General features: G+C 49.2%; 3 protein-coding genes across 3 annotated transcripts; 2 read left to right on the forward strand and 1 right to left on the reverse strand.

Annotated features, from left to right (window-relative positions):
• Positions 1 to 642: 642 nt before the first annotated feature.
• On the reverse strand, positions 643 to 1734 carry BJ212DRAFT_1300366 (uncharacterized protein; the record flags this gene model as incomplete). Its single annotated transcript, XM_041332978.1, has 7 exons — positions 643 to 1047; positions 1098 to 1139; positions 1315 to 1397; positions 1439 to 1520; positions 1553 to 1580; positions 1615 to 1619; positions 1684 to 1734. The coding sequence occupies 7 exons, from the start codon at positions 1732 to 1734 to the stop codon at positions 643 to 645; spliced, it is 696 nt and encodes a 231-aa protein (XP_041192346.1).
• A 1059-nt stretch (positions 1735 to 2793) lies between these two features.
• On the forward strand, positions 2794 to 3621 carry BJ212DRAFT_1273567 (uncharacterized protein; the record flags this gene model as incomplete). Its single annotated transcript, XM_041331098.1, has 2 exons — positions 2794 to 2955; positions 3007 to 3621. 2 exons carry the CDS (start codon positions 2794 to 2796, stop codon positions 3619 to 3621), a joined length of 777 nt encoding a protein of 258 aa, XP_041192347.1.
• Positions 3622 to 7527: 3906 nt separating this feature from the next.
• BJ212DRAFT_1360256 (S-adenosyl-L-methionine-dependent methyltransferase) lies at positions 7528 to 11047 on the forward strand. Its single transcript, XM_041335876.1, has 17 exons — positions 7528 to 7668; positions 7720 to 7956; positions 8008 to 8112; positions 8170 to 8275; positions 8325 to 8396; positions 8453 to 8485; positions 8532 to 8887; positions 8935 to 9065; positions 9124 to 9340; positions 9396 to 9488; positions 9538 to 9828; positions 9885 to 10249; positions 10301 to 10352; positions 10399 to 10476; positions 10534 to 10735; positions 10806 to 10883; positions 10961 to 11047. The coding sequence occupies exons 2-15, from the start codon at positions 7811 to 7813 to the stop codon at positions 10712 to 10714; spliced, it is 2226 nt and encodes a 741-aa protein (XP_041192348.1). The 5' UTR covers positions 7528 to 7668; positions 7720 to 7810; the 3' UTR covers positions 10715 to 10735; positions 10806 to 10883; positions 10961 to 11047.
• The last annotated feature ends 1153 nt before the right edge of the window (positions 11048 to 12200 follow it).

Raw genomic sequence — 12200 nt, forward strand, 5'->3', positions numbered from 1 at the left:
GGTGCATATCTCAACAGTATATACCTTGCCATCTGACCCAATCCTATTTATTGTGGTCTTATATGATCATATAACATGCTTCCAGTCCATGTAATCCAATTCTGATGGGCTAAGGCAAAGGTTAGTCATCTCTGTTTATGTGTGATAGAGAGAACAGCAGGAGATGGGACTGGAAATAGGACTGGGGATGCAAGATTTGGAGCAGGGAGAGGGTATCATCATTGCTGTGAAGGAGTTGAGGACTGCAGCCAGCAGTATGCTGGAGAGCTTCAGTCAACAACTATTGGCCCTGTAATTATGACCCATGTGTTAGAATCCTGGACTCATGGAAAGTCATAGGGCAATGCATGTGTGGAAGCAGGAAGTATCAAGACCTGAATGAAATCAATATTGAATCATCCATCATCTCTGACTTGGGCAACATATGTCAGGGATGCATCGATGAGGCCTGAGGAACAACAGGCATGAGATGCAAATATTCGGGAGACCAGCATGGAAGGTTGTTCCATGACATTAAAACTAGACACTGTCACTAACGAGATTCTGTGCTCGGCTGCCCAGTCACATCCTTTGATCGATATGCACAGGAAGATAAAGACAGGACGATAAACACAGATTTATTGAAAACCATTCATCCCCATATCACAATCGCCCTTCTTTGGTGGAGGTGTAAAGAATAGCATTGTAATCAATAGATTTGTCCACCGGAAGCGAATCAGTGCTATCCTCGCCCGCGCCATGTTCATCTCCTTCCTCATGCACCACGTCATTCTGCCTTTCAAGATGGTCAGTTCTTGATAAGCTGTCTGCATTTCCGTGGCGTAGGCTTCGCAGTCTCGGCCTCCGTTTCCTGGAAGTCCAGATAGATGGGGCTTCTACAAGTGAGATACCGATAATGCTGTCAAAGGACATGAACTCACCTTCACAGAGCGTAGTTGTGTGTTCAGACGAAGCTACGACACGTAGGGCTGCGGCTTGGAGGTTCGTCAGCAGCTGGCCGCTGCGAAGCAATGCGAGAGAATTGTTGAACGCGCATCGGGTCCAGAACTGCGACGAGGATTTCAGTGGTGTGGTCGAGTAGTATGAATGATACATACCTCTGTAGCCAATTTCTCAAGGACGTCCGGGGAAATGCAGCACTATGAAGGTACCTGGGATGGTTTATGACGACTTGTCAAAGCTGCGCCTCCGTTTCTGAAAAGTTTGAGCGATGGAGCCCGCTTCTACATCTGAAAAGTCGACGATGCTGTCAAAACACGTGAACCTGCCTTCATAAGGCGCAGCTACCTGTTCACACGAAGTGATGATACCTACACTTGCAGCTTGGAGGTTCTTTAGCAAGTGCTGCGTGGCGGAACATTTTGGGATGTGTATCGGGTCTGGAACTGCGACTAGGACTTGAGAATTGCAATTGATTAGTATGGGGAATAGCACGTACCTCCATAGCTAATTTCTTGAGGACATCCTAGGAATGCAGCGTGATGAAGGTGTCTGGGATGCTCTGATACGTCTTGTCGATGCTACTAGCGTGCGTCAAATAACAATCACGCACAGAAGCAAATGTTAGGCCATTCATCAGTCTGCACCACCAAAAAAACAAGAGTTGAAACTAACGGGACCTACACAACCCTTGTGGGCGGTCAATATTGAGATGAACGAAACTGGGCAGGACCACTGACGCACTTCAGCGGGTGCGTTGGGGTCTGAGATGGATATGTTCTGAATGACTATCATGGGAATGATCTGCTCCCGCTGTAGGGATGTGCGATGTGAAGACCTGGCAGTGTACTCTATATGACGGACGTCAACTTCGCTGATACGGTTCCTGGAGCTTATCATTTGTCAGCTCAATGACCAATGTCAAGATTGCCCAAGAAGTGCTTGACCGAGGTGAGGCCGATGTGATCCTCGTTGAACTGGATCGGCGTGAGTGCATATTCTGCTAATCGTGTCTTCTCAGATATAAATCATCTCGTCGAACGCGTTACTAAGATAAAAGCCAAGCAGCCTGCTGTGGCCCATGTCCTAGTAACACGTACGGACGTGCTGCTCGAGTTTGGCTTGGCATGTGAAAACAAAGTACGTCATTGACATTCAAACAGCACCCTGTGCTTATGTTGGTCAGGTTTTCATTTGCAACTTACCCCTCAGACAAGGCAATGCTTTTCAACGTCAACAATGTCCTACACGTGTTCATGACAGTTGCAGGCACCTAACCAGCTTGCTGTACACCACTGCTTATCTCTGTGCGCTCAGACTCTTCTTCATCCCACTGGCTTTGATTTTGAATCTAACTCATGTCAAAAGCATCAAGCACTGACGGCGCCGAGGGCCAGCGTGTCCATACAAATGAGCAGCCTGCTCAAAAACAAGATACCTCAGGAACCCTGGGGACTTCAGAGTAAGTGGCCGCTTCCGGGGATCCGTCACCCATATAATAGCGAGATAGGGAGCAGGAAAATGGCGGACCTTCAGCAGTGGAGCTACCATCAGGGATGTAAGTGATTCTGCACTGATAACTATGTGTCACTCCTCATCAGAACTGCAGCGCGAACACTGGGCCTTTCCAGCCATCAGAGCCTCACGAACAAGAAAGTGCTTCCAAAGTTGCACCGCAGGGTGATTTAGTATCGTAAATACCTATCAATGGCAATTTTAAACAAGTTCATGAACTATCTCAGCCAGGCGGAAAAGGTTGTGGCGGAGAAGGACCAGCCAAATCTCGGCGAATTGTGAGCGAAAAATATGCCAAGTGATCGCAGCTGACGACACCTTACACGCAGAACAAATATCATGAAGCAAGTATTAGATGTTCTCCAAGACTCGACGATCGTATCCAAGAGTGGCAAGGACAATCGGTCTCGTTTCTGGGGAGTGTACAAAAGAGTCGCGGAGGAACACGACGGCGAGTTCCTCGAGCGATACACCGGCGACATGGACATCGTTTTGGTTTTCGTAGGTTTCGCGTGCCTATCTTTGACCCGTTTAAGACTGATACTTGATCAGTCCGGTCTTTTCTCAGCTGTCAGCACGTCTTTTATAGTGGCGATGGAGTCCAATCTCAGTCCCGACCCCAGCGACACCACGAATGCCCTTCTGAAGCAACTCGTGTACATCGGACTCGGCAACTTCGCTAAAGCAGGTTCCACTCCCGCAGACCCAGGATCTACGTGGTCGCCGGCTGCGCCAGTCGTAAGGATCCAAATGGTGGCATACGCAAGCTTGTCCATGAGCTTGCTAGCAGCATTCGGAGCCGTGCTAGGCAAGCAGTGGCTCGGATACTACAAGTCGAACAGATATGGTCGCGGCTCGCAGGAGGAACGAGGAAAGCGCAGGCAAGAGAAGTTCGACGGCCTCGTCTCATGGTATTTCGATGCTGTTGTGCAGTCCTTTCCGGTCTTGCTTCAGATCTCCCTTCTTCTCTTTGGTGTCGCCCTCGGCGCCAACATGTGGTGCGAGCAGCGCAGCATCGCTTGGGTGATCATTGCCACAACGGTCTTCGGATTTCTATTCTATTCTCTGACAGTGATGGCATGTTTGATATCTCCCGCCTGTCCGTTCCAGACCCCGATATCGACGGTGTTGCGTATGTTACATACCGACAGTAAGGCCATTTTATAAATTCAATGGTTATTACTTTCAGTCTCAATCAATATCACAGGAGCTCTACGCCTGATATTTGAACCAGTCTCTAGGTATTTCCAGCGGCTCACGACGTCAGCGCACGGTGAGCCATGTTTTCTTACGTATGGTCAAATTTTGACTGTATCTTGTCAGTCGTGCTGCAACGATTGCTTGCTGCCCTCAGACCAAGTTGGGCCAGGTTTTCCGAAGTACTGGCAGGTAACGTTCTTATTTACTCTTATACAGGATACCTAGTGCTTATTCACTCCCCAGGCCCTGTGCGTGCTACTGGCGCATTTGTACGACGCTCTCTTCAGCTGTTATCCACCGCGCTTCACAAAGGGCTGCGTTCTTTTGTTCCGCGCTCTTCGGCAAATGTTGTAGACTCGGAGGCACAACCGCTCGACCAGGATCTGGATGTTTTGGCGGAGACTGAATGCACCTTTACCCTGGACCTCTCGGACATACCCACCAGCAATCTCGAAGCGCCTAGTGTCAAGTGGCTGATCGTGACATCCACGGATCCTGAAGTGTTTCTCACTGCTGTCAGTCTTGTTCCACAGATTGAATGGCCCCTGGATCTTGACATCTCGGACATACTGCCTCAGCTGTATGACATCTTTACAAGTTGTGTCGACATTCAGAGCCGAATCGTACCGTCGTTGGAGGACAAAGCTTCTGCATGTACAGTGGCTCTAAGTCATTTATACTGTGGACGTGTTCTTCAGGCATATCCTGGTTGTGGTGAATTTCTCAGTCGCGGGAGAAGGGACTATGACGTGTTTCTTCAGATGTGGCTAAGTCTGCAGCCCATACGTACAGCCGACGAGATGATGCTCACCGCGACTATGGATCTTTGTCTTTTGGAGGGTCGCCGTAGTGTTGTGGCTCCTTTTTGGTCCCTAGATGATTGTCCTGACTCTGCCCTGGAGTGGCTTTCACATTCCCTCTCTTATCACTTTCTTACCGGGCGAGCGAATGAAAACGGAGAAAGACTCGCCACAAAAGTGATATCAAAATTACTATCCTCTCCATCCTCACCGTCGGATCAAATAATAGCCAATTGTACACTTCTTGCTTGCGTCATGGTTGGGGCTCAGGTTGACAAGAAAGACATAGTTCGGATCGATAAAAGGTGCCATCGATTCATTTGGTGGCTTTTCTGCTATGATTAACAAAGAAACCGTGTAGTTCTGCTCTCCCTCGACTCAGGGAGTCCCTTGTGGCGCAATTCCAAAAGGCTCTCTGGGCATGGGATGGAGGTGAACTCGACAAAGATAGCACAGGAGTCACACGTCGGGCATGGCACCTCCTCGACATCATCTGTCGTATCCTCGAGCTTGCTGGACATCTTTCTATTCTTTCGTCTCGCCCTATGCGGAACCTGGATGTGTGCAGGAAGATTTATTCACGAGCAAGGTCATCCGAACAAAATTCTCCCTCAGAATTGTTGGATGCTCTGCAAAATGCACTGCACTTCATGTTTGCCGCTGAAGACATGAACCCTGACCCTGTCGGGTTGTGGTATCTCCAGTTGTTGCCAAGCGATTCCCACTCACCAGAAGACTTCGACTGGTTGGTGGACTACCTAGACTACATCTACTCCCACGACCACAAAGCGGCATATGACATCCTTTTGATACTGGGCAGCATGGGGGTGCACTGCAGCCCCGCTAAACAACATATGTTCATCGAGAGGCTCGTTGCCTGCATGGGCAGTACCATGCCTCCCCATTTACGCCATGTCGCCCTTCGCGCTGCTCACAGTGCCCGAGAAGAAATAGCCTCAATCGATACCATTGATGATGCGAGGCTACGGGACATAGTTTTGACCAAACTCTCCCCCGCTATTCTGTCCGTGCTTTCTCCGCACCCAGGTACAATACCCGCCAATGACAGTCCTGACCGCTTTTTCGATTATGCCCGTGACTTGTGCTATCTGGAACTAGTCTTTGCCCTCGCGAGGAATTCTGACTGGCACCCCCATTTGTCTGGGGATTGCCACATTGATCGATGCATCAGCATGATCCCAGAGTACTGCAATCCCGAATCACCCACGCGGCATGCCTTTTACATAGCTGGTATCCTCCTCCGAATCGCACATGAACAGACGTCGGTTACATCGATCGGTTCTGTTACAGAGCAGCAGTGGTGGGACGTGCTAAGAAGCGCGTGGCACCATATGCCCTATGACATTCAGAACACACGAGGTTTTGAGTTCCTTCTTGTCCTTGTGGATGACACAAAGAAGTATATGCGGCTTGCTTCGAAATCTGATCTCGAGCAACTCATTGGAAATGTGGGTCGTGCGCTCGGAAGACTGGAGCGTGAGATGCAATGGAAGAGACAGGAGATGGGACTGGAAATTGGACCGGAGATGCAAGGTTTAGAGCAGGAAGAGGGGATCACCATTGCTGTCAAGGAGTTGAGAACTGCAGCCAGCGACATACTGGAGAGCTTTGGTCAACAATTATCAGCTCCCTAATTATGACGGTGCTTGCATGTTGCGTTAGAGTCCTGGAATCAGTTGAAGTCATGGGGCAGTGCATGTGCGGAAGTGGGAAGTATCAAGACCTGAACTAAATTGATATTGAATCGTCAGTCATCTCTGACTTGGTAGACGTATGTCAGGCGTGAGGAATGGGCATGAGATGCAAATATTCGAGAGACAAACGTGTAAATATCGACTGGGGGAGGGGAGGTTGTTTCACGAGATTAAAACTAGACACCGTCAATGGCGAGGCTCTGCGCTCGGTTGCCACAGTCAACATCCCTTCATCGATGTGTACAGGAAGACAAATACGGGGCGACTTATTAAAAACCACTCGCCTCCGTATCACGATCGCTCTTCTCTGGTAGAAGTGTAAGGAATAACGTTGGAATCAATGAATTTGTCCACCCGAAGCAAATCGGTGTTGTCCTTGATCGCGCCGTCTTCGTCTCCCTCTTCGTGTTCCACGCCATACTGCCCTTCGAGACGATCAGTTCTTGATTACCCGTCCGCGTTCCCCTAGCCTATGCTTCGCCGTCTTGGCCTCTGGAAGTCTGGGCGATGGATAGGGCTTCTACATGTGAGACGTCGATGATGCTGTCAAAGGATATGAACCCGCCCTCACGGAGCGTAGTTGCCTGTTCAGACGAAGCTACGATACGTAGACCTGTAGCTTGTAACCTGGCCACTGCGGAGCGATATGAGAGAAACGTTGTTACATGCGTGTCAGGTCCAGAACTGCGGTAAGGACCTCAACACTGTGATCGAGTGGCACGAGCGATACATACCTCCGTAGCCAATTTCTCGAAGAAATGAAGCGCGACGAAGGTGTCTGGAATGATCTATGACAACTTGCCGATGCTGCTAGCGTGCGTCCAATAAGAATCATGCATGGGCACAAATGCCAGGCCTTGTAAATACCATATTCCTCAGTCACGCAACAAAAAAAGGTTCGAAGCCGATGGAACCCATGCTACACTCGAGAGCGGTCGACACTAGAAGTGTACGTAGCATCGAGACTGAACAAAATTGGACCGGGAACGTTGACACACTTCGGCAGGCGCGTTAGGGTCGGAGATGAATACGTTTTGAATGGCTATCATGAGCTGGCGTTTATGCTTCGTTTTGCGGTGGGGCTGTACGATAGGGAGGCCTGGAGGCGTAGTACGTTCTGTACTGAGAAGGTTCCTGGGGAGTCGGAGCGAAGAAGCTTGACTCGATTAAATTGTCCTCGTCAAGCGCATGACAAAGTCAAAAGCTGCCAGAGCCTGACTCAGCCAGGTCATATCTTAGTAACGCGTACGAATTGATGGCGCCAAGTACTGAAGTCAGGTAGGCTGCTCGAATTTCAAGATGGCAAGGATAACAGTAACACGCGTTCGATGAATCAAAACGAAACCCTAACCCTAGAGTTGGTTTTCCTTATCTTCACGATCAAAATAAGGTTTGCATATATCTCGCAGAACATAGACGATCCTGCTGCATTTCTACCCCAAGGGTAGCTAGTTCTCCGTTGTCTACCAAAATACAAAGGAGGCATGACTCGGTCAAAGGTCTGTGGTCTGCGATTAAGAACTCCTGTCTCGAGCCATACTCATGCGCAGACATGGATGAATTCCATTATTATACTCCATTTCTCAGAAACGACAGCGAGGAGGCCGGGCGGGAAAATCGCGCGACGACGATGATCGCGGTATGCTAGAAAAGAGCGATATGAAAAATGAGCGCTTCAGCTCATATTACAAGGCTCAGCACATCATTCCCGAGGAGGAATGGGATCAGTTCATGGAGGCATTGAGACATCCCTTACCTACCACCTTCCGCATCGCCGGAAGTCGAGAGTACGTGCCTTTCCGTTCTTCCATACCAAACCCAACTGACGGAGGCGTTAGGATTGCCCATGCTCTCAATGATGCTATCAAGAAAACTTATGTGCCGTTGTTGAGCGATGTTGTTTTTGAGGGTGATGTTATACCGCCTCCATCTCGGATTCCTTGGTGCGCCATGTTCCACATGTATGTGTGATGTGTGAGACTGACGCTGTGCCTAACCAGGTATCCAGAAGACCTAGCCTGGCAATTCAACGTGTCCAAGAAAGTTCTGAGGAAGCAGCAAGCGTTCAAAAAGTTTCACTCTTTCCTTGTTCACGAGACTGAAGTCGTACGTGATCCTTCGCCTCGAGTCGTGCGGTCTATGACCCATGTAACAGGGTAATATATCAAGACAGGAGGCAGTCAGCATGCTTCCACCATTGTTCCTCGATGTCCAGCCACACCACAAGGTAAGGTATGCCAGTCTGCTTCCGTAATATTCAAATTATAAATCGTAGCTCTGCAGGTCGTTGACATGTGTGCGGCCCCTGGTTCAAAGGTAACCCATTTGTTACGCCATTACATCCGTCCTTGATGGACCTTAGACAGCGCAATTATTGGAAGCTCTGCATGCGCAAGATACTGCAACGGCAACTTCTATTCCTCCAGGTCTTCTGATAGCGAACGACAGCGATAGCAAGCGGGCGCACCTTCTCATTCACCAATCTGCGCGTCTTCCCAGTCCGGCTTTCATGGTCACAAATCTAGATGCGTCAATCTTTCCTATCCTAAGACTTCCCGTGACAACTGGGGATCCTCGCCGTGGCATCAAGAAAACTGCGAATCAACTCCTGTTTGATCGTATTTTATGCGATGTGCCTTGCAGTGGTGACGGCACACTGCGAAAGAATATTGGCATATGGAAACGGTGGCAGCCTATGGATGGGAATGGCCTACACAGGTCCGTTCCGTACATGTGCTCATCCTTCACCAGCTCATTTTTGGCAGCCTCCAAACCCGCATTCTGCAGCGGGCCATGCGCATGCTGGAGCCTGACGGTCGTATTGTTTATTCGACTTGCTCACTCAACCCCGTCGAAAACGAAGCAGTTATAGCAGCTGCTTTGAACTCAAATCCTGGTGAGTGATTCAAAACCATTACAGATCGATTATTGGAGTATGCTGAGGCATGGTGCAGATTTCCAGTTAATTGATGTTTCGGCTCAGTTGCCGGAGCTGGTAAGACGACCAGGCATAAGTTCGTGGGCACCCACCGTCAATCGCACAATAAATACAACTTTCAAAACATGGGATGCCTATAACGAAACTCTGACGGAGGAACAGCGAGCAGACAGCAAGATGTCGGAGACCCACTGGCCGCCTATTAACGCGGAGTCCTTGCAGTTACATCACTGGTAAGTTTCACCTTGTGCTAGTTGACAACGTCCTCTGACCACGAGGTTTCGCAAGCATGCGAATATATCCCCATCTTCAGGACACGGGTGGATTCTTCGTTGCTGTGCTCGAAAGAAAGCCGCGACAAGGTAATACCAGTGTTGCAGTGTAGGTTCCAGCGGCATCTTTTCCACAATTATTTCTTATGCCTGTCCAGGAAAAGAGATGCGGAGGAAGCTGAGATCACTGTCCCAGAAGCCAAAAAGGTTAAGCTTGACCTTGGTGGTCTCCCAGAACCCCAACCAAGTACTTCATTTCCGCCTACACCAATGTCCGAGGACGATAGTTCACGCCCGTTGGTGTTGGACACCGTCGAGGCAGATGCGCAGGCTGTGACTGACACGAAGAAAACGACATTCAAGGGTAAACCCAAGCTCTCGGATCCCTCCTTCAAGGAAATGCCCTATACCTTCCTCGAACCCAATGATCCGACCTTGATATCTTGCATGTGCGTATTTCTGGATCATCGCCATAATCTTCAAACTCCAATTCACACTATCACAGAGATCAACTTAATCTTACAGCCAGCTTCCCATCGTCGAACGTCCTTGTCCGCAACCCGGAAGGCGATGCGGTACGATCTTTCTATCTTACAAACAACCTTGTGAAAGCTGTCGTTCTGAACAACGACTACACTCGCATGCGCCTGATGACGAGCGGGACAAAGGTCATCACCAAACAAGAGGCGGGACGGGGGCTTGAAGCGCAGTTCCGCGTTCTTGGCGAAGGTTTACCTGTCGTTCTGCCGTATATCGACCCGAGTGTAATATTGGACGCTGAGTTTGCCACTCTGAAGACTCTTTTGATGACGTACTATCCACTCTGCACGTCGTTTTCGGACTCGTTCCGATCTGTCATTGAGAACAGAAGTATGGCTCTTGCAATAATCATGGAATAGACTTGCTCACGTCATGTTGCAGGTCCAGGGAGTCATATCGTCCGATTCCTGGCTGGTCAGTCAAATGACTCGACGTAGGTATTTTATACTTTGATACGTGCATCTAGCTGATGTCAACAGGCTGTCACACGACCTCCTTGTACCTTTGTGGAAGTCCAATGTATCCGTAACTCTCATGATCGACAAGAAGGCCAAAAGGTTCGTTTGAAATATTTTGTGTCCAATTTTCCTGGGTAACCCATCGATTGTTCTTAGTGCGCTCAGTTTACGACTTTTCGGTGAAGATATAACAACTGCTGCGCGTGATGGTGGAAAGAAGGCTCCTCAAACATCCCAGCTACCACAAAATACAGGCGACGCAGTCCCGGACGAAGGCGCCGATAACGAGGATGAGGATGCAATCCTCGAAGATGAAGGCGACAATGAAGCAGAGTAATACTAATCGGGAGTTGATTCCGTACGTTTGCTTCCCCGGCGTCGTCGGGGCTGCTCTTGTATCTGACTTCGTGGTGTGACCCTTCGGCAAGCCGTGTTGCAGATATTGTATTGTCGCACTCTTCCAATGGTTGTGTTGCGATTGTAATGAACTCTTCTGAATTTTCACTGTGAGTGGTTTGCGCTTCAAAACGGAGCTTGACCAGAGCTATTATGTCGTCGTTCACGATGACTTTTCAATAAGTAGATCGAGGACACGACGGGTACACAAGTACTATAGTGTCGGGCGCTGCTCAAAGACAACAAGTATGTTTATACCACAACGCAACTTACGACAAAAATCCTCCTGTTCCCTGTAGATTATTCAACAAAGATTTACAGCGTGGTAGTTTGATGGTACCACCCTCACACGCGAGGGGGTCACCAGTCAAAGTTCAAAGCGCCACATAAGCACACCCACAGGCTGCCGTGTCAGGAACGCACTCCTGTGTCCCTCCTTCCCTAACCGTCTCTGAGGTCGACAAAATCTTAGCCAGTGGTCAACCGACTCGCGTTTATGATTGACATCAATGTTTCCTTCCATTCCTCCAGCCCTGCTGCCTCTGAAAGCTAGGGACATCCTCGATGCTGCCAATAGGTGACCCCAAGTACTAGCCTTGCAGTAAGATCAAGAACGACGGGAAGCTGCGCCTATAAATGAAAATCGGCAAACACCCTGCGAGTATACATTCAATGATACTGCGTACAAGAGGGAGGTGGGACTGACGCTGTCTAAGCTCGAGTCTGTGAGGGGGGATGGCTGGAATTTTTGAATTTGGAAAATGCTGATGATGATAGATACTAGTCGCCCATAGACGGACCTTTATCGAAATCGCTCCTTCTAACAAAGGATATTAGATACAGATTTGATGACTTTTGCTCGTCCGATTTGAAAATTGCGGTCAAGTGACAAGCGAAGATCTCGTGCACACACCCAGTCCGCAACTTGGAAGTTGGAGGGCTACATTGCCAGAAAGATGAGAAAACGGTGCATGGAAGCCGACGCTCCCGGAACAGCCGGGGTAATCGGAATGTACTAGTGCTGCAGAGCGCTAAGCATGAACATCGCCCGGATGATCGACTCCTCAATAGCATCCGATAGCAATCGAAATCAAACCCAACATGGCAAGCCCACGTACTCAGTGTACGTATTCAGCATCATGCTCGACATGCGCTACACCTAGTACCATACCCACAGTGATAGGGATCGCCCGCAATATATCATGTGTCAGTCAAGTATCAGTTCCGTGGATTTCGAATGACGAAGAGTGAGGCAAAAAGGGCCAACTAAAGCTGAAACCGTGACGAGCTGTGGCGTTGCTGCCGTGGTTCCGGAGGGAGACAAGGGAACATGGCAGAATCTATGCGCGCGAGGACTTTGTTATGTATAGTACGTCAGTTTGAAGTTAGAATTTGAGCCAATTGTTGATGTCGATGGATTAATGTAA

The sequence above is a fragment of the Suillus subaureus genome, assembly GCF_016647635.1.
Source record: "Suillus subaureus strain MN1 chromosome Unknown BJ212scaffold_19, whole genome shotgun sequence".
Classification (NCBI taxonomy): domain Eukaryota; kingdom Fungi; phylum Basidiomycota; class Agaricomycetes; order Boletales; family Suillaceae; genus Suillus; species Suillus subaureus.

Bases quoted from the DNA above. Each gene is read 5' to 3' on its own strand.
- BJ212DRAFT_1360256 (XM_041335876.1), top strand. From the start codon at position 7,811: ATGCTAGAAAAGAGCGATATGAAAAATGAGCGCTTCAGCTCATATTAC. The intron at 8,397-8,452 runs GTAAGGTATGCC...GTAGCTCTGCAG, and splicing joins ATGTCCAGCCACACCACAAG to GTCGTTGACATGTGTGCGGC. The intron at 9,341-9,395 runs GTAAGTTTCACC...AGGTTTCGCAAG, and splicing joins TCCTTGCAGTTACATCACTG to CATGCGAATATATCCCCATC.